At 46.8% G+C, this 21,029-nt stretch overlaps 1 protein-coding gene across 1 annotated transcript; it reads right to left on the bottom strand.

Annotated features, from left to right (window-relative positions):
• Window positions 1-1,466: 1,466 nt before the first annotated feature.
• Window positions 1,467-3,285, bottom strand: LOC125536656 (uncharacterized). The gene is made up of 2 exons (XM_048699903.2): window positions 2,722-3,285; window positions 1,467-2,628 (listed from the first exon to the last, which is right to left on the bottom strand). Exons 1-2 carry the CDS (start codon window positions 2,973-2,975, stop codon window positions 2,295-2,297), a joined length of 588 nt encoding a protein of 195 aa, XP_048555860.2. The 5' UTR covers window positions 2,976-3,285; the 3' UTR covers window positions 1,467-2,294.
• Window positions 3,286-21,029: the final 17,744 nt, after the last annotated feature.

The raw sequence follows: 21,029 nt of genomic DNA, 5'->3' as shown, positions 1-21,029 counted from the left end.
TAGCAAGAGCACTGCATTACAAAGACTAGTGAACTTCGTGTCGGAAAAAACTGCGTGTAGTGTTTTTTCGGTACTGTTTTCGCTCTAATTTTTTAACCGTTTATCGGAACAAGGTGTGTGATATACCGTTGGAGAGCTATGGATTAGGCGTAACTTCGCCATGTTGAACACTTTTCGAGATTCCTCACTGTTTAAGAGCAGTTTTGAAAATGGTGCGGCCCACAAAGAGTGGCAGCGAGCGTTTTTTCGCGTTTTTTTTGTAAACTGCTCGTCAGAATGAGGCAAATAATACACCGTTGGGTAGATATCGTCGAGGCGCATCTTTTTCATAACTATTGTTTTCTCTAATTCTTTATGGTTTAAGAGCAGTTTCAAATTTACTAAATCGCGGAATCCTGTTTTTCAATTTTTTTTCAAATTTTCGGTACTGTTTTCGCTCCAGTTTTTGAACCGTTTGTCGAAACAAGGCGTGCAATATACCGTTTAGAAGCTATGGACGAGGCGCAACTTTCATATGTCAAATGTTTTTGAGATTCCTTATGGTTTTAAGTTAATTTTGAAAATTGTGTGGTGGACGACGAGTGGCAGCGGCCGTTTTTCGCAAAAAAATTACAAACCGCTGGTCGGAATGATTCAAACGATACGCCGTTGGAAAGATATCGACGGGGCGCAACTTTTTCATGTAGAACACACTCTCTAATTCATTACGGTTTAAGAGGAATTTCGAATTTACGGAAAAGCGGACACTCTGTTTTTTGCGACACCCAAATCAACGTGCGTACTTCATCCGACTGAAAACCGCACTGCATCGGACGAAAAACCGCACTGCATCAGACGGATAAAAGAACTGCATGGTTTCTTTTATTCAAACGTAGTATTTTCAAGGACGAGAAAGTGGAGTGCACTTCACATCGGGCGTAAGTGATCCGCAACAGTAGCGAGAAGTGAACCGCATTACTTTATTTGGTTGTTTCCATAACATCTTTTCTGCACCTCACACTGAGAGTAAGTGAACCACAACACTAGCGAAAGTGAACCTCAACAGTACTGGAAATGGACCGCACGAGTTCCTATTGCCTTTTTTCATACTTACTATTTTTTACGAGCGTAGACCGGGCGAGTGAACCGTATAGATGAGCAAGTGCACCGTGTCATGTATCAAAGTGAACGGCATCAGTTTTTTTTGTTTTTCTAACTTTTTTTAAAACTAGAGTAGGCCGTAGAGAATAAGGAAAAGTGAACCACTATATGAAATGAAGGAAGCTGCAAGACATTTTTGTCGTTTACTTAACTTTTTTTACAAACGTGTCCGAACTAAACGGCCGAGGCTAGTGAACCCCATAATGTTTTGAGAAACGATTCTCAATTGCATAGTCAATGCTAATGCACTGCATTAATTTTTACAAAACACAATGCAGTACACTGCATCGCACCGCACTGCATCGCATTGAATTGACCGCCAAAAGTACAAGAATTTGCAACATGTTTTACAAGTAATCCCTCATGTTTTTACAAAACACAATGTACTGCACGCGCGAGAAACATAAACAACTACACATGGCAAAATGAACTTCTACAAAAATGCAAAACTTTGTCTTGAGTGTTTGTCCTTGTCGCAAGGGGGAGCCCATGAACTGAATGAAATCACACTTGATGTGCTGGACGAACTAACAGGAGAAGGGAGCTTTGTCCATGGTGTCAACTCATCGGCAGGGTAGCCGGACCACTCTGGGATGGATACATATATGCATACATCTCCACGGGCACAATAAAAAATAAAATAAACTGAATATCCGTCAACTGACTATAAAACGCACAAACCCATCCATCCGCCGACCGCTGTGGAAATCTTGCTTGTTTGCAAGTCAGTAAGGTTGTACTACATGGGAGATGTGGCCTGAATGTGTGTCTCTGTCCAGTGTAGAGCTAGCTAGCGATGAAACTGAATCAAAACTAGTAAGAAACAGAACAGTTGGCTGTACAATGCTCGGCGATCAACACGCCCGTCCATCCAATGTACTCCTCGTAGCGCCGAGCAGCTAACCGGGGCATCCTCCCGGTGGTCCAGCCACCCCCTGACCGGCTTTGGCCCGTGCTCATCTTTGTTGTTTCTGTGCCAAGGAGAGTGAAAGTGCAGACAAGTTTAGAAAAGGTTTTTCTGAAATATGTACATCCGTTTGTGTGTCTAAGAGTAGTAACCGCCAGTTGATGCCTGTATCCATGTGCAAAATTCCTGTAGCGAGCTGTGAGCGACTATTATAACATCATGATGGGTGTTGTTACATTCTGCAGGGTCAGTCGACACTCATAATCCACTCCTCGCCTTCTGACTGGAGCTGATGCACTGAGTGACCAAAGCGGTACGGAGAATAATGGTTGACTACTGTCTGGAGAACAAGTGACCAAAGCCGCTCGTCGGGGTGGTCGTGCCAGATCACCAGCGTCCCACGCACGACAGAGCTCACCATGGAAGTGGACGGGGGCACTGGTGATGCCTTGCCGGTAGTGCTCGCGCAGGGAAGGAGGATGGGACCTCGACGGACTGCACGCACGCCAGCGAGCTGCACCAATGTGACTGACGTACTGCACGCCGTCGGGGGCCAGACTGCAACAAAGCACCCATCCGCACTGCATCGAGGAAATCATGCATACTGCAATGCTTTGCACAAGCAAAATCTGGAAAAAAAGAAGCCCGAACTGCAACCCAGCAATGCACCGCACCTCATCGAGTTACCCAGGCAAACTGCATGCTGGAGCGGATCTGGCAGACGGCGGCCGAATCCAGAGCTACGGCGACGGGCGAGCTTGAGATGGCCATGGCAGTTCCTGCGAAAGAAGTGTATGAGGAGGGGTAAGGAGGAGGAAGAAGGAAAGGAGAGAGAGGAGGGGCGGCTCGCCTCCGGTGCTACTCCGGCCGTCCGGCGGGGCGGCGTGGGGAGGGTGGGCGGCCGAGACCCGTGTGGCGGCGGAGACATTGAGGAGCGGGAGACGAGGGGAGGTGCAGCCGGATCCCACCAGATCCAGTGGTTGCTGGGCGGGGCTTGCCACCGAAGGTAGTAGGTTGGACGGGCCACTGCCTGTGCGGCGCCGGCGGGCGGGAGAAGAAGGCGGGGCAGGGGAGGACCGATTTCTGCTGGCTGCCGGGCAGATGGCTGGTGGTGGTGGGGTGGGGACGGTGGGAGCGGGGGCGCCGGAGGAAGGAGGTCGCGGGGCGGGGCCCGGGCGGCGGCGCAGGTAAGGTCGGCGGAGGGGGAGGAGTGTGCGGGTGTGGCGGGGCGGTGGCGTTTTTGTTTTGTTCCGGTGTTATAGGTGCTGGGTGTTATCAGAATAAGGTTTTAGTGTTATTAGAATAAGGTTTTAAGAGGTGTTATCATAATAGACCCACCCTATATATATATATATATATATATATATATATATATATATGTATGTATATATACATATGGGAGGGGGCGCCACACAGCCCACGACAATCTCTTAGCCGTGTGCGGAGCCCCTCTCCATAGTTTCGTCCCTCGGTCATATTTTTGGAGTGCTTAGGCGAAGCCCTGCAGAGATAGCATCACCACCACCGTCATCACGTCGTTGTGCTGTCAGAACTCATCGACTACTTCAATAGTCATACTAGATCAAGAAGATGAGGACATCACCGAGCTGAACATGTGCTGAACGCGGAGGTGTCGTATGTTTGGTACTTGATCGGTTGGATCGCGAAAAAGTTTGACTACATCAACTACGTTGATAAACGCGTCTGCTTACGGTCTACGAGGGTACATAGACACACTCTCCCCTCTCGTAGCTATGCATCTCCATGGATAGATCTTACGTGTGCATATATATTTTTTGTTTTTCATGCAACGTTTCCCAACAATGTGGGCCTGGGTCATTAACCACCAGTTTAGCCCCCCTAATTTTCCCCTGTGACATTGACTGCCGACCCCACCACACTAATTAACTAGACAGATTAAATTAACCCCGTTAGTTAAATGTTTCGCTGACAGTAGGCCCCACTAGCTAATTAACCTTAGTTAAAATGAATTAAACCTTGTTTAATAACCACTGTCACTAACACCTGGGCCCCATAGGCCCCTTTAAATAGTCAAAGTCTCCACTTGATTGCTGACTGGGCAGTCAATTGGGACCACTGTCAACCACAGTGTGCACTGTTGTGTGCACTCTGCTGGGTGCACGTAGCAATTATCCTTTTATTTTTTAAATTAGTAATAATTTCAGTAAATTAGAAAATCTTTTAAAACTTTGAAAAATCATATAGAATAATATATAACTTGGATGAAAATAATTTATATATGAAATTTGTTCAGAAAAATGTGACGAATCCGAATATGCTATTCACTCATCTATCACATGCCTCTAACATGATGAACATGGGTCCATCCCCTTTGTTTCATGTGTCCAAAAACTGCCGAAAGCCGGGAAAATATTCTCAGATGTTTTCCGCTCCGTCTCTAATGTGTGCTAGCATAATATATTGTCATGTCATGCAATGTGATGCATTTTATTTCTTTATATTTACTGTTCCTTCCCCCTCTTCTCTCAGGTAGACCCCGAGACTGACGTTGCTCCCGGGTACGACTACACACCTGACGACCAGTGCCTTTTTTGTAGAGCTTCCAAACTAGCAAAATCCCCTTGATTATTCCTATATCGCCCATTCTTTCTCCCTCATGCTTGCATTAGAATTTGCTACTGTATTTGATTGCTCCTATTATGATGCATAGCCTGATTTTGTAACTTGCTATTGTTATCTTACCTATTATCCTATATGCTTAGTATAGGTTGATTAGTGATCCATTAGTGACCCTCACCTTGTCCCTGTTGCCCCCGCTTTATTACCATATGTTTCGATCAATGTGATCGATGTGCAGAGACCGACACATCACTACACACCCCCTTAGTTGTACGACTCTACAGAGCTAATATCGAGTGCCGAGGGTGATACCTCGTAACGCACTCCTGATGATATAGCTGTAGTGTAGCTAATCGGTCATGGATACCGGAGGGTGATTCCTCCTTCACCACTCCCGATAATGACTATGTCGTGCAACACCTCAAGTGTGAACCCTTCGAGGGTGATTCCTCTAAGTTCACCTTGACGGTTACATCAAGTAGGAAACCATCGAGGGTGATTCCTCGATTTCCCCCTTTGATGTTATGGACAAACGGTTACTTTGACTTTACCCATGATGAAGTCGGGTCGGCCCCGAGGGGTACCCGTGAGAGTAATGTGAAATCGGGTTGACCATTAGGGTACCCACGAGTGATGTGGAGATGAGTTGATCTGGAGGATACCCGTGAGTTAATTACGCGGCACGGCCGGGCATTCTTAGCCCTTGCCATAAGTCCGTGAGACGGAGCGATGGGACCATAGGTCGTGGATCGTTGATCGTCTCCATGAGCTCCCAAGACACTAATGGTTTGGATATGTGATCTGAGTAGGCCTCTGGCCTTTTCGCACTAACCACCACGCGGGAATAAGTATGGGCACTCTGTGTCATATATTTCTTTTGAAAGCTCTCAGATGTCAGCAGTTTAGCAGCGTGCGCTCTGTTGGACGGTAACCACCTATGCTTGTATAAGGGGGTGTGTCTGCTCCAGGCCGCCTTCACAACGTGCAGGATTGCAAAGGACGATTGGCCCATGACCCCTTCGCATTTAGGACGTAGACTGGTGTGCTGGCCTCTCTATTGAGTTCGACCAGCTGAGGACGGGCATGACCCAGCACTAGTACAACGAGGTGCTAAACAAACGGTTTTTAACCCCTTTCCGCGACGGCATTTGGAACCGTCGCCAAGTGAGTGTGGGCGATAGGGGGTCCTTCCCACACGACCCAGAAACCGTCGGGGATATGCCCTCCTGGCACACATGCTCGGCAAAATGAGGTCGTGTGCGACCGGTGAGCACTCAAATACAGAAATACATACAGTAGTGCCAAAAAATACAATTATACAGGCGAAATCATTTCCGGTCGTAAGTACATCCCACACAGTCAGCCAGCGCTAAACGTTTCCGTTCGTATATACAAACCGCACAATTGCTCCAAGGAAAACGTTTCTGTTCGCAAGTACATCACACACAATTTTCCCGGTTAAATCGTTTGTGATAGCGTTTCCATTGCATACGGTATTAACAATTTTATCAGTTACGTTATTGAATTCATCACACACGGTGCCTAGAAGAAACTGTGTGTCAAGGGTTGTCCATCACACACAGTTTTTATGTGGTAAACGTTTGTGCCAGGTGGCCTAACGCAAACAGTTTTCAAGAGGATGTCGTGTGTGATTGTTCATTAATCTAACACGGTTTATTCCTAGAAACTGTGTGCATTATTGAATGCATCACACACGGTGTTTTCTCAATAATCGCTTGCAATAGAAAACCCAATTATCATGCTAATTATCCGATTATTCATAATCCATTTATTAATCTAATTGACATTTCATATTAAGCACACAATATATTTCATTTTCATAATTGAAATACATCAGAGTACAACATCATATAGCTTCAGCACTCAGCTACCCCATTACACAACTACACCAGGACCAAGTTTCGCATGCAACATCTCTAACCTTTCGAAATTAGCATCATAGATGGTACATAGACAAATGTATCTCATCTAGAAAACTGCTGAAGCAGAAGGCGAATATTGAGCCTTCATTGATGTTGAAGGTCTTTGTAACTTTAGGCCAGTGCTTGTGGATGATTGACCGTCCATCCTTCGTCCTCTTCAGGAACACTTCAATATTGAACCGTGGGTGTTGTATGAATACCTTCCTCGCCTCCTGACCATACAAGTGGTTTGAGAGGTAATCATCAGTGAACTACTTCGGAAAGGCCTGAAAACAAGGATGTGCATAAATATCTTCTCTATATTGGAAATGGTGCAAAGGAATAAAAAAGGCAAGGTATAATAATTAGTACCATCCTGTAGTGAACTGATCTCTTCTTCATTGTGCAGACAAAGATCTTATTGTTTCTTGTCGCTAATTTCTTTATCCTAACAATCTTTCTAAGTTTCTTGACTTGACTGATATTCATGGACAACTCATTTCCCCATATGCAAAAAGGGTCGAACAGTGGATCAAAACCTCTCACAACAGGACCTACATGTGTAAGACCAAATTGTTAAAAACCTAAATATTAGAATGGTTCCTGCAATTGCACAATAATATGCTATTAGACAACAGACCATGCATGGGCTAACCTCGATTGTAAACCTCGGTGCTTCCAATTGTTTCTCTGCAACACATATAAGGTAGTTAGTCATCAGGTTAAGTAAGGGTTCGCATGCTATCAGTAAAATATGCTGATGAAAAATAAGCACATTGCATATTCATCAGATTGATTCAAGCCACATGGAAAACCCATTTATCCAAACCAAGCATGATTAAGAAATAGGAAATATAGCACCTGTATATGTTTCTCATGTATTAAGTGCACCCAAATTCGATGTATTCCTCACATGCACAACAATACAAAATTCTACCCACGACAATTGGACATCGCAGTGTAGAATTGAACCAAGCAGTTAGCTAAACACCACAACAAATGAACCAAACATTAACTAAGCACCACATTGCACAATATAACATACTCCTAATAGAAGATTAGACAGTTAACCAAACCAAGCATGCTTAACAACTTGGAAATATACCAATTGTACTTTTTTGTCATGTATTTACTACAACAAAATTCAATTTATTCCTCACATGGTATACAATAACAGAATGCACCCACAACTATTGAACATCGCATTGCAGAATTGAACCAAACAAAACAGTTAACTAAACACCACAACAAATGAACCAAACGTTAACTGAGCACCACATTGCACAATATAACATACTCCTAATAGAAGATCAGACAGTTAACCAAACCAAGCATGCTTAACAACATGGAAATATAGCAATTGTATTTGTTTCTCATGTATTTAGTACAGCCAAATTTGATTTATTTCTCACATGGTATACAATAACAGAATGCAACAACAATTGAACATCGCAATTCCAAACAGCCGACCGCGTCGCGTCGGCGGTGCACGAGGCGTCAACGGTGGCCTCGGCTCGACACGAATGGCAGCCATCGCGACCTCATCTGCGCATGCGGACGCGATTTTCTTCTCCGCTGCCAAATGGTCCTTGGGATCCTGGCTATACTGCGTGCACCATGGCTTAGGGCGGCACTTATTTGGTGGAGGGGTTGGTGATTTGGGTGGGAGGTGTCACGCCGGCGGTCGGGGCATGTGGGATGTGGAAGGAGAAGGAGGATGGGGGTCGGGTGTGGATTACATGCCTGGATAGGGAAGGCCGAGCAGCGTGGAGGAGGGTCGCCGGCAAGGAGGCGGCGCTGCAAACAAGGAGTAAATGTTTCAACTTAGAAAGGAAGGTGGAAATAGGGTAATGTGGCTTTTGGTAAGGGGGGGTGGGGAAATGTGGCTTTTGGTAAGGTATGCCGCGTAGGAACGGACGGCTGCTCGAACTCTCTCGGCGATTGCCAACTCTTTGGTCGTGGGTTGCCGACCGTTGTCGGAGAAGTTTCGTTCGATTTGTGCGGTGACCGCCACGAGCTAGGCATGGATAGCCTCGACATGGTAGTGGGTGGCCTCCATAAGGGCTAAGGTCGCCGCTGCGGAACGCACAGCTGTTGTGCCGCTCTCGCCAGTTGCTATCCCCGAGGCAGATGTTGCTGCCACCGCCTAAGAAGCAACAGTGACCGTTTGGGCTGCCTTGGCCGCCCGGACGCAAAGAGCAGTCGCCCTCACGAAGCTTGTTAGGACGTGCCTGGCGGCTGTGGTCGTGCTCTCGCCGGAGTGGGCTGCCGAAGTTGCCCTCACGATGTGGGTCCACGTCCCCATGTTTCACCGGCGACGAATGAATAGTGAAATGATATTTGGGGAGTGAGCTAGTGTGCTTGACACGCCGGTTGTGGACTGTAGCCGACGCACGCGTATTATACACTGACGGTGCTTCAAGATATTTTGTGCTGCATCTCACACGGTTGGTGATAATAAACTGTGTGCGATCTACTTGATTTATCATCTTGATTTGAATTACGTAATGGGGTCACAGCTACAAATGATGGTGTTTGAATTGCTAGAACTTTTATCTGCAGTGAACATGCAACTATAGGTGTGTCGTCAAAAAAATGGAATTATTCAGGGTTTGTTTGGATGTTTTTATACATTAACTTGGTTTTGTTGGCATTTCAGGTGCATAATTCTAATTTGAACTACATGCACATGCTCCAGTGCATATAAATGGGTTGAAAAAACAAATTTGTGTCCTTGGTTGCATGCTTAGGTCCCATGCAAGAAATGAGAATGAATGTCACACACCCTGCCACCGTCACTCGGCCGCAAACATTGAGATACCTAGTTTTTAAATTCTAGTAAATCCAAAACTCTTTTGAAATTCATGAAACTTGGCATGCTATCATGGAGCGGCATCAACATGCCGTGGTAAATTTTTTGTCCCATTTGGGGCAGGTTTGGGTATAAGCTTCTCACAACAAGCGTGATGGTTTCGGTAGGAACGTGCCACCTTTGGGGACGAAATGATACCCGTTGCCTCTTATTGCTTTCAAAAAATTTCGAGTGTCAACATAGAACAACGGGAGTGTTGTGTTTAATTTTGGAATTTTTCGGGCTTCGTTTGGACATTTTTATACATTAACTGGGTTTCCGAGGCATTTTATGTGCATAATTCAAATTTGAACTACATGCACATTCTCCGGTGCATATAAACTAGTTGGAAAATCAAATATGTGTCCTTGGTTGTATGCTTAGGTCCCATGCAAGAAATGTGAATGAATTTCAAACACCCTACCACCGTCACTCGGCTGCAAACATTCAGATACCTGGTTTTTAAATTCCAATAAATCCAAAACTCGTTTGAAATTCATGAAACTTGGCATGCTATCATGGAGCGGCATCAACATTCCGTGGTAAAAAAATTGTCCCATTTGGGGCAGGTTTGGGTATAAGTTTCTCACAAACCAGAGCTTCTCACAACAAGCGTGATGGTTTCGGTAGGGAACGTGCCACCTTTGGGGACGAAATGAAACCCGTTGCCTCTTATTGCTTTCAAAAAAATTCAAGTGTCAACATAGAACAACAGGAGTGGTGTGTTTAATTTTGGAATTTTTCGGGGTTCATTTGGACATTTTTATACATTAACTGGGTTTCCCAGGCATTTTATGTGCATAATTCAAATTTGAACTACATGCACATTCTCCAGTGCATATAAACTAGTTGAAAAATAAAATATGTGTCCTTGGTTGGATGCTTAGGTCCCATGCAAGAAAAGGGAATGAATTTCAAACACCCTGCCACCATCACTCGCCCGCAAACATTGAGATACCTGGTTTTTAAATTCTAGTAAATCCAAAAGTCGTTTGAAATTCATGAAACTTGGCATGCTATCATGGAGCGGCATCAACATGCCGTGGTAAAAAAATTGTCCCATTTGGGGCAGGTTTGGGTATAAGCTTCTCACAAACCAGAGCTTCTCACAACAAGCGTGATGGTTTCAGTAGGGAACGTGCCACCTTTGGGGATGAAACGATATATGTTGCCTTTTATTGCTTTTAAAAAAATTTGTGTGTCAACATAGAACAACAGGAGTGTTGTGTTTAATTTTGGAATTGTTCGGGATTCGTTTCGACATTTTTATACATTAACTGGGTTTACCACGCATTTTATGCGCATAATTCAAATTTGAACTACATGCACATTCTCCAGTGCATATAAACTGGTTGAAAAATCAAATATGTGTCCTTGGTTGCATGCTTAGGTCCCATGCAAGAAATGAGAATGAATTTCAAACACCCTGCCACCATCACTCGGCCGCAAACATTGAGATACCTGGTTTTTAAATTTTAGTAAATCCAAAACTCGTCTGAAATTCATGAAACTTAGGGAACGTGCCACCTTTGGGGACGAAACGATATCCGTTGCCTCTTATTGCTTTCAAAAAATTCGAGTGTCAACATAGAACAACAGGAGTGTTGTGTTCAATTTTGAAATTTTTCGGGATTCGTTTGGACATTTTTATACATTAACTGGGTTTTCCAGGCATTTTATGTGCATAATTCAAATTTGAACTACATGCACATTCTCAAGTGCATATAAACTGGTTGAAAAACAAATATGTGTCCTTGGTTGAATTCTTAGGTCCCATGCAAGAAATGGGGATGAATTTCAAACACCCTACCACCGTCACTCGGCCGCAAACATTGAGATACCTGGCTTTTAAATTCTAGTAAATCCAAAAGTCGTCTGAAATTCATGAAACTTGGCATGCTATCATGGAGCAGCATCAACATGCCGTGGTAAAAATTTGTCCCATTTAGGGTAGGTTTGGGTATAAGCTTCTCACAAACCAGAGCTTCTCACAACAAGCGTGATGGTTTCGGTAGGGTACGTGCCACCTTTGGGGACGAAACGATATCCGTTGCCTCTTATTGCTTTCAAAATTTTGCTAGTGTCAACATAGAACAACAGGAGTGTTGTGTTTACTTTTGGAATTTTCAGGGTTCGTTTGGACATTTTTATACATTAACTGGGTTTTCTAGGCATTTCATGTGCATAATTAAAATTTGAACTACATGCACAAACTCCAGTGCATATAAATGGTTGAAAAATCAAATATGTGTCCTTCGGGGCATGCTTAGGTCCCATGCAAGAAATGGGGATGAATTTCAAACATCAGGGCACTGTTGATTGCTGGCAAAATGTTGAGATACTTTGTTTTTAAATTCTAGTAAATCCAAAACTCGTATAAAATTCATGAAACTTGGCATGCTATAATGGAATGGCACCTGACATGCTATGGTATTTTTCGTGTCCATTTTGAGAGAAGGCGCACTCGAATAATAGCCAACAAAGGCATTTTTAAACAAATAGCTACCACTGTAACATCTCAAATGTTTTGTATAATTTAAATTGTGTGCGTTCTGTTAACCATTCACGTGACGCCACGCCTCACTCTTTTAATAGCTAGGAGGTGCCGAGAGGACATGTGCTTGAGTGCTTGACTAAACGGAAGGCATGCGAGTTGTACTCCAATGCGGATGCTCACTTGGAAGCGTGCGAGCTGTACGCCATGCAGGCTCACCGGGAAGTGAGCCCTTTGACTTCCATGGTCGTCCGCCTTGCTCGCATCCTCTACATTAATGGCACCCAAGCCGCAGTTTAATATGGTTTTTAAATATAAAACACTCATCGCAAACGACAGCTTCCCCAGGAAGCCAAGAGAAAATGTGCCAAGCAGGATTTCTGCAGCTCTTGATCGCAAACGTTTTAGGTAGAAGACCCGTATGCAAAGTGAGAGCTATGGTCTTCCCCCTTAAGTCGAGGGAAAATCCATAGTGCAGGATTTGTGCATCCCTTCAACACAAACAGTTGTTTTGGATGACCCGTGTGCAACCACATACAAACAATTTGGTAAGATTTGCATATGTCATATTGGGTATGTTGCCATTTGTCAAACTGGAAAGATTTACATTTGTTGACCTAGTAACGTTGCCATTTGTCAATCCTTGTAACACTGCGATTTATCAAAATATGCAGCTAGAAATCACTAGCACTATCTAATTTTTTGCAACTAAAATTCAGTAATTAATCATTGATTTCATTCATAGATTAAGCAGTCGTTCTTAATTTATACAAACAGTTCAACTCGATAGCTGAATCAACCAAACTTTTCCCTAATTGTTACCAACCACATACCGAAATAGCTAGTTCAACTATATATACTAGCTAATTTTAAGTACGTTGTACAGTTGGACCACACATCTAAAGTCAGATGAACTGAACAAAATAGCCCCTAAATACTACTACTACCACGGAGGGGCTTTCTGATACTTCCGGCAGCCTCTCCTCTGTCGAGCGCGCTCAGTAAGAGGCAGAGGAGGAGGAGCCTACCGACGAGCTGGAGAAATGCAATACGGTGCCTGCCGCTACTGCACGTTCAGCGACGCTCGCCAGCTCGAACGCCTATTGCCGCTCCAGATGATCCGCTCGAAGCGGCCGGACTGCTCGTAGATCTCCTGATTCCTCGCCTCTACGTCGGTGTGTGCTGCGGCCACGGCTGCGGTAAGGCTGTTTGCATGCTCGACGAGGTGCTCCTCCTCCCGCAGGAACTCGATGTAGCATGCAAGGTCGCTGACGCACGTGCGGGCCTCCACCTCCGCCTCCCTCCTTCGGGCGGCGGTGGCGGAGCAGGTGATGATCCCGACGGTCAACGGTGGGCTGGCGGCCACGGCGGCCGACGATGGGCTGGCGGCCACGACCACCACCTCCCGCCTTCAAGCCACGGTGGCGGAGCGGGTGATGGCCATGGTGGCCGGCAGTGGAGTGGCGGCCATGAGGGACACCTCCCGCCTTCGGGCCGCGACAGCGGAGCGGGAAATGGCCCTGTCTTTCTATGGTGGTGTGGCGGCAACGGAGGCCGGCAACAGCTGCCGACGGGCAGCGGCAGCGGAGCGTGTGGTGGGTGTTCCGTGCACACCCAATAGGGACACCACATACACTACACTACGCCGGGGACTACGCCGCTGCCGCAGTGTAGCCTCCCAGCTAGGGTTGTCCTCTGATGACGGCGGAGTGGCTGAGCAACGATGACGGACCGGTGCCATTGGCGATTGTGGGAGAAGCACACGAGATAAGCTACAGGGAGGGAGGGGAAAATGCGATGCAGGACTCGCCGGCCGTGAGGGTTTTTATGGCAGGCCGGTAAGCATTGGGATTTTGGGGGATTTCACCAAGTCGAGCGGGAAGCTTGCACGGGAACCTGCGAGGTTGCGCGGGAACAGGATCACTGATGATTCATTGGCGCCACTTTGAGCCACCGTTTGGCCAAAAGAATGCCCCCGTGCATTGCGCAAGCTTGCGCTATGAGCCGTCTGCGGTAGCGGGGTGACAAGACGTGCGAGAGGAGGACGAAAGGACATGTGCACATACTGTTAATACAAAAAACATTTGCGATTTAAGTACCTACTAGACCCCCATCCTGGTTTATAAGTAGGATTTAACTAATAAAATACGAATGCATGTCGCCAAAGATTATATCGTTGGAGTCGTATTTGAACATAGTTTCCATCTATACAATTTTTGTAACATGCATTAACACTTTTTTGGTTAAATTTAAGGTTATATACCAGCAAGCGTTTACCCGCAACACACACGGCTTATTCCATCACAAACAGCTCATATGGATCAACTATATGCCACGTATCGCACACGCAACTCTAATCTGATTCGTGCTTGATGTCTCCGACATTGCTTGCACAATTCATCTTATTTGCTATGTATCACTGTGCCGGCCTCTGCTCGCGTCCCTCGGCAAGCTCTGCTCGCCGTTAGGTGCCGCGGCGCGCTCTGCTCACGTCTGTCAGCGCGCTTGGCTTGTGGACAGCTTTTCCTTGTGTGTTCAACTGCTATATGCATATATATATATGGTTGCTCGCCGTTGAGGCGATCGTGGAGCGCTCTGCTCGTGTCCCTCCACGCGCACTCTGCCAGCGGTTGGGCATGCGCACGATCACGTCGGGGGCCCATATGGATGTGGTTGCGCCGCGCGCGTTGCCACGTGATGCAGTTACGTGCGGCACGATGGAGTTACGCGCTGCAAATTAGAACTGCCATCACGGTCTGCCGATATTCCTGGCCGTCCGGCTTACCCTTTAATTCCCGCGGCCATTATAACCTTATTCTCTTCAACCTTTCGATCGCACCCCACAACACAACAAGCACACCCACAACGACACATAGAGAGGCGATGTCCAGTGGCGCTCCAATGGAGTTCGGCGAGCATAGAGTGGAGACCCACGCGAGGGAGATGGATCTCTCAGTGGTGTACACCATCGACCTGGCCGTGGTGGACGACTACATCAATAGTGTCACAGTATATCGCACACACCTCCATCTGGCTGCCCGTTTCTTTTGTTCCTCCTCATCGCAAACAGTTAATTGAACTGAACCGTATGCCCTGCATCGCACACGCAACTAAAATCTGAACCGTGTTTGATGGATCCGCCATCACAAACGTTTTGCACCTTTTTACGGTGTTTTACACCACCATTTGCGATTATGGCATCACACACAGTTTTGTCGAAGGGTCTCTTATCATAGTGTCGCATTAGCAACATCCTGCACTAGTGCAGGAAAGTGTGCTCAGCCGAAGTTAATCGACTGTGTTGGCTAATGATACGTCTCCAATGTATCTAGAATTTTTGATTGTTCCATGCTGTTATATTATCAATCTTGGACGTTTTATAATCATTTTATATTATTTTTAGTACTAACCTATTGACATAGTGCCAAGTGCCAGTTCCTGTTTTCCCCTGTTTTTTACATCACAGAAAATCAATATCAGACGGAGTCCAAATGCCACGAAACTTTACGGAGATTTTTTATGGACCAGAGGAGGGGACAACCCACCAAGGCGCGCCAGGAGGACCACATATTTGCTCTATATATACCCCAAAAATCCCAGAACCCTAGTGGAGTCGACGAAATATTCATCCAGCCACCGCAGAGTCCAAAACCACCAGATCCAATCTAGACACCATCTCGGATGGGGTTCACCACCTCCATTGGTGCCTCTCCGATGATGTGTGGGTAGTTCTTTGTAGACCTTCAGGTCCATAGTTAGTAGCTGGATGGCTTCATCTCTCTCTTGATCCTCAATACAATGGTCTCTTGGAGATCCATATGATGTAACTCTTTTGTGGTGTGTTTGTTGGGATCGATGAACTTTGAGTTTATGATCAGATCTATCTTTTTATATCCATGAAATTTATTTGAGTTCCTTTGATCTCTTATATGCATGATTGCTTATAGCCTCGTATTTCTTCTCCGATATTTGGGTTTTGTTTGGCCAACTTGATCTATTTATCTTGCAATGGGAAGAGGTGCTTTGTAGTGAGTCTAATCTTACGGTGCTTGATCCCAGTGACGGAAAGGGAAATGGCACGTATGTATTGTTGCTACTAAGGATAAAACGACGGGGTCTATCTCTACATAGATAGATCTTGTCTACATCATGTCATCGTTATTATTGCATTACTACGTTTCTCCATGAACTTAATACACTAGATGCATGCTGGATAGCGGTCGAAGTGTGGAGTAATAGTAGTAGATGCAGGCAGGAGTCGGTCTACTAATCTTGGACGTGATGCCTATATAATGATCATTGCCTGGATATCGTCATAATTATTTGAGGTTCTATCAATTGCCCAACAGTAATTTGTTTACCAATCGTTTGCTATTTTTCTCGAGAGAAGCCACTAGTGAAACCTACGGCCCCCGGGTCTTCTTTCTCATATATTTGCCTTTGCGGTCTACTTTTCTCTTGCATTTATTTTCAGATCTATTAATCCAAAAAACCCAAAAATACCTTGCTGCAATTTTTCCTTTATTTATTTATTTGGCATTCGATTTATCAATCTACTAGAATTTATCTCACGTCTGTTTGCCTATCTTGAGGCGTCGTACCCCGAAAGGGATTGACAACCCCTTTAACACGTTGGGTTGCGAGGATTTGTTATCTGTGTGCAGGGGCTTTTTACGTTGTGTTGCTAGGTTATCCTACTGGTTCGATAACCTTGGTTTCATATCTGAGGGAAATACCTACCGCCGATGTGCTGCATCATCACTTCCTCTTTGGGGAAACACCAATGTATCTTCAAGAGACATCAGGTAAGTTTGTGCACCCCTGCAGGGAAGTTAGTCTATTCAAATAGCCATGTCCACGGTAACGAACGCTCAAAGTTGTATCCCGATCTCTACAACTAGAACTGGATATGGAGACATGAAATGGATATGATTGCTCCGGGATTGCTTTCTTGCAGGGAGTCAAGAAAGGATCTCTAGGCTATACTACAACATAATTGATATTTATATTATGCTAATCTGCACTCTTCTAATGCTGCAAGATGCTAGTCTTTGATAGGCTAGGCTTTCCCTCTATTCTGGCATTTCTGCAGTTCAGTCCAAAGATATAGCCCTATTCCTTTGATACTAATGCATACTTAGTATAGATTTGATGTAAGTCTTGCGAGTACTTTGGATGAGTACTCACAGTTGCTTTGCTACCGCTTTCCCCTATACCCGATTGTTGCGATCAGATGAGGGAGTCTAGGAGCCAGCCGACACCACCGATGACTACTACTACCCCGACGGAGTCTACTACTATGTGGAGGCCGCCGACGACCAGGAGTAGTTAAGAGGATCCCATGCAGGAGGCCTTGCCTTTTCGATTGTTGTTGTTTTTGCTAGCCTTCTTAAGGCATACTTTTTTACCTTATGTTTGTACTCAGATATTGTTGCTTTCGCTGACTCGTTTGTATTTGGGCCCTCGAGGCCCCTGGCTTGTAATATAAACTAAATGGTGTTAGTCCCGCTCTGGAGGTATAATTAATACCTAATCTAAATGGTCGCGGGCACTCGTTCCCCGCGTCCGGCCATGAGCCCCGGGAATTGAAGCTTCGCCTTCTCCAGCTTCGCCTTCGTGACCTCAGGCTCTGGAGACCCGGGAGATGAAGCTATCCGCCTCCACGTCACCGCCAAGCGGCTAATCGGTCGCCGATGTTGAGACCACCAAGCTTGGTGTCGACAGGAGGGGAGGAGCGGTGGCCTTCCTGGGACCCGAGCGGCAGTGACCTACCATGCACTACTCTTCCTCACCATCGGCAGCGCCCACGGACGTGCCGGATTCATGGTCGTGGTGGCGGGGCACGGACTCGGCGATGTCCTCCTCCTTGTCGATCTCACTGAACACCGCCTTGCCCACCTCGCCGCCCCTCCTTGTAGGTGGCCGTCACCTGCTGGCGATACTACCAGGAAGCGAGACGGATCTCACGAGTGAAGCGATAGGACTCGAGCACTGCCTCCTCCTCAGTCAGGTCCGCATCAGGCGTGACCACCTTGCTGGTGGCGAGGCACTGCTCCGCCTGTAGGTGCTCCTGGAGGAGGTGGTGGTTGTAGGCGGTGTTGGCTTGCACCTCCAGAAGCTGCTCCTCCCGCACCATGTGTTGGAAATATGCCCTAGAGGCAATAATGAAATAGTTATTATTATATTTCCTTGTTCATGATAATTGTCTATTGTTCATGCTATAATTGTATTAATCGGAAACCGTAATACATGTGTGAATACATAGACCACAACATGTCCCTAGTTAGCCTCTAGTTGACTAGCTCGTTGATCAATAGATGGTTGTGGTTTCCTGACCATGGACATTGGATGTTGTTGATAACGGGATCACATCATTAGGAGAATGATGTGATGGACAAGACCCAATCCTAAGCGTAGCACAAGATCGTGTAGTTCGTTTGCTAGAGCTTTTCTAATGTCAAGTATCATTTCCTTAGACCATGAGATTGTGCAACTACTGGATACTGTAGGAATGCTTTGGGTGTATCAAACGTCACCACATAACTGGTGACTATAAAGGGCACTACATGTATCTCCGAGAGTGTCTGTTGGGTTGGCACAAATCGAGACTGGGATTTGTCACTCCATATGACGGAGAGGTATCTCTGGGCCCACTCGGTAATGCATCATCATAATGAGCTCAATGTCACTAAGGAGTTAGCCACAGGATCATGTATTACGGAACGAGTAAAGAGACTTGCCGTAATGAGATTGAACAAGGTATGGGGATACCGACGATCGAATCTCGGGCAAGTAACATACCGATGGACAAAGGGAATTGTATACGGGATTGATTGAATCCCTGACATCATGGTTCATCCGATGAGATCATCATGGAACATGTGGGAGCCAATATGGGTATCCAGATCCCGCTGTTGGTTATTGGCCTGAGAGGTGTCTCGGTCATGTCTGCATGGTTCCCGAACCCGTAGGGTCTACACACTTAAGGTTCGGTGACGCTAGAGTTGTAATGGGAAATTGTATGTGGTTACCGAAGGTTGTTGGGATTCCCTTATGAGATCCCGGATGTCACGAGGAGTTCTGGAATGGTCCGGAGGTGAATATTTATATATGGGAAGTCCAGTTTCAGTCACCGAAAGGTTTCAGTGTTATCGGTATTGTACCAGGACCACCGAAAGGTGTTCGGTGGTCCACCGGGTGGGGCCACCTACCTTGGGGGACCAAGTGGGTTGAATATGGGTGGGAACCAGCCCCTAGTGGGCTGGTGCGCCCCCCAAGGGCCCAAGGCGCCTAGGGTTGGAAACCCTAGGGGGTGGTGTCGGTTCTATATCCGGCATATCTCATAGTAGGGGTCATAAGCTAGGCGTCTTGGAGTTATGGTAACATGGACACGGGATTTTACCCAGGTTCGGGCCCTCTTGATGCAGCTAAAACCCTACATCCTGCTTTTGCTTGTATTCATATGGGGATAGTACATAGTACAGGTATCTACCACGAGAGTGTAGTAATGAATACAAGATGTTCTATTGACTAGCCTGGCCTCGGTTTATATAACACACTAGAGGGCTAGGGTTCAGAGGAGTCCTTGTCTTGGGCGCCAAGTCTTGTGGAATCCTCCTTGTATGCGGCATGGGTGTCGGCGTCCTAGGAATGGGGGTACCCAGACTGACTTCTGCGGCCCAGGGCGCGTCTCCACCAACGGCCTGGTATGGCCCATCTTCACCAGCAACCACTCAAGACCCTCGCGAGGGGCCAAGCCTCGCGAGGCGGACGACACCAAGACCTCCTATAGGGCGGCCTCGCTAGGCTGGCTCCCGAGGAGCAGAGATATCTATGCAAGGGGCACCTCACGAGGTCCGTGTGACGTGAGCCATGACGACCAAGGCCAGGCGGGCACCAGCGGGCGTAGGGTGCTAGTTTCCTCTTTGCTGCTAAAGGTGCGGGCATAGGTGAGGAGACCCGAGGCATCAGGCAAAGGTTGCCATATCTGTGCAACAAGACCGAGACCAGCAGGCGAGGGTGGCGTAGGGCGGGGCCCTCGCCTGGCGATATGAAGCAAGGCTCGCGCCTGTGAAGGTCTCCGCTCGTGACACTCTCATGTAATAATGAGTGTGGCTATACACGCCCCGGAGTCTCCAGAGTGCCATCCTCGGGCCTCGGGGGCTCCCGCCCACGTCTTAGTGGAAGCACCATGCTCCGCTGGCCATCGACACTGTCCTCCAATGACTATGCTCACAGCTAGTGAAAGCACTTAGCTCTACACTGGTGAGAAGACCAGAAGACTAGCTAGGTGCCGGACGTGGCCATTTGCTTTCGACCCATTTTTGTAGCTCGGTTTGGCGCCTTTCGGATTTGAACTTGAAGTCGTATTTTCATTTGCAAGCACGGGGGGCGTCGTCTCTTGTTTGTGTTGATTTTCTGATCTTTATGGTTCAGTGCCTTGTTTCGAGGCTCGCGCCTGCTACCCATTTCCTTGTGAGCACCTCGCGATTGGGGGCTGGGCAGGATGTGTGTGTGCTGCGCGCACAACCTGCCGCAGTTTAGCACTCATTTCTCGTGAGGCCCTCTCAGGCAGGTTGGCAGGCTCCGCAGAAGCCCAAAACCTCGCGAGCCCATGAAGGACTCCCCTCGGGAGGCTACGGAAAACTCCCCTCGGGAGGAATGTACATCGGCAACTATAAGACCAGTCCGAGGCCTGCCTGGATTGAGGTAAGTTACAACAATGAGCCGCGGAGGAGCTCATGGGCTCACAAAGCACATCTCGAGTCTGGCTTAAGGAATAAAACAGTAGTATGATTACATGAGGGGCTCCCCCTCCCCCAAAATTCTCTTACACCTTGAGGGGCCGTGCCCGAGCTTTTGCGTGCAGGTTCAAAGCAGAGGAGCGCAGGCTCAGTCGGACATGTCACTCGCAACATCTTCTGAATCACTCCCAGACATGCTGCTGGCGCTATCACTGGCGTCGTCTTCACCATCGTCAACCGCGCCACCTTTTTCCACCACGACCACCACCGTGTCGTCCTCGGAATTGAATGCCCTGACTAGATCATCCACATTATCATCCACCCAACGCACCAGGTTGTCCCGGATGGCTCCGGGCACAGGAGCGATGGC

This window comes from Triticum urartu, chromosome 2A (genome assembly GCF_056163025.1).
Source record: "Triticum urartu cultivar PI428250 chromosome 2A, HENAU_Tu73, whole genome shotgun sequence".
Taxonomy (NCBI): domain Eukaryota; kingdom Viridiplantae; phylum Streptophyta; class Magnoliopsida; order Poales; family Poaceae; genus Triticum; species Triticum urartu.
This window is presented reverse-complemented; position numbering and strand designations above follow the sequence as displayed.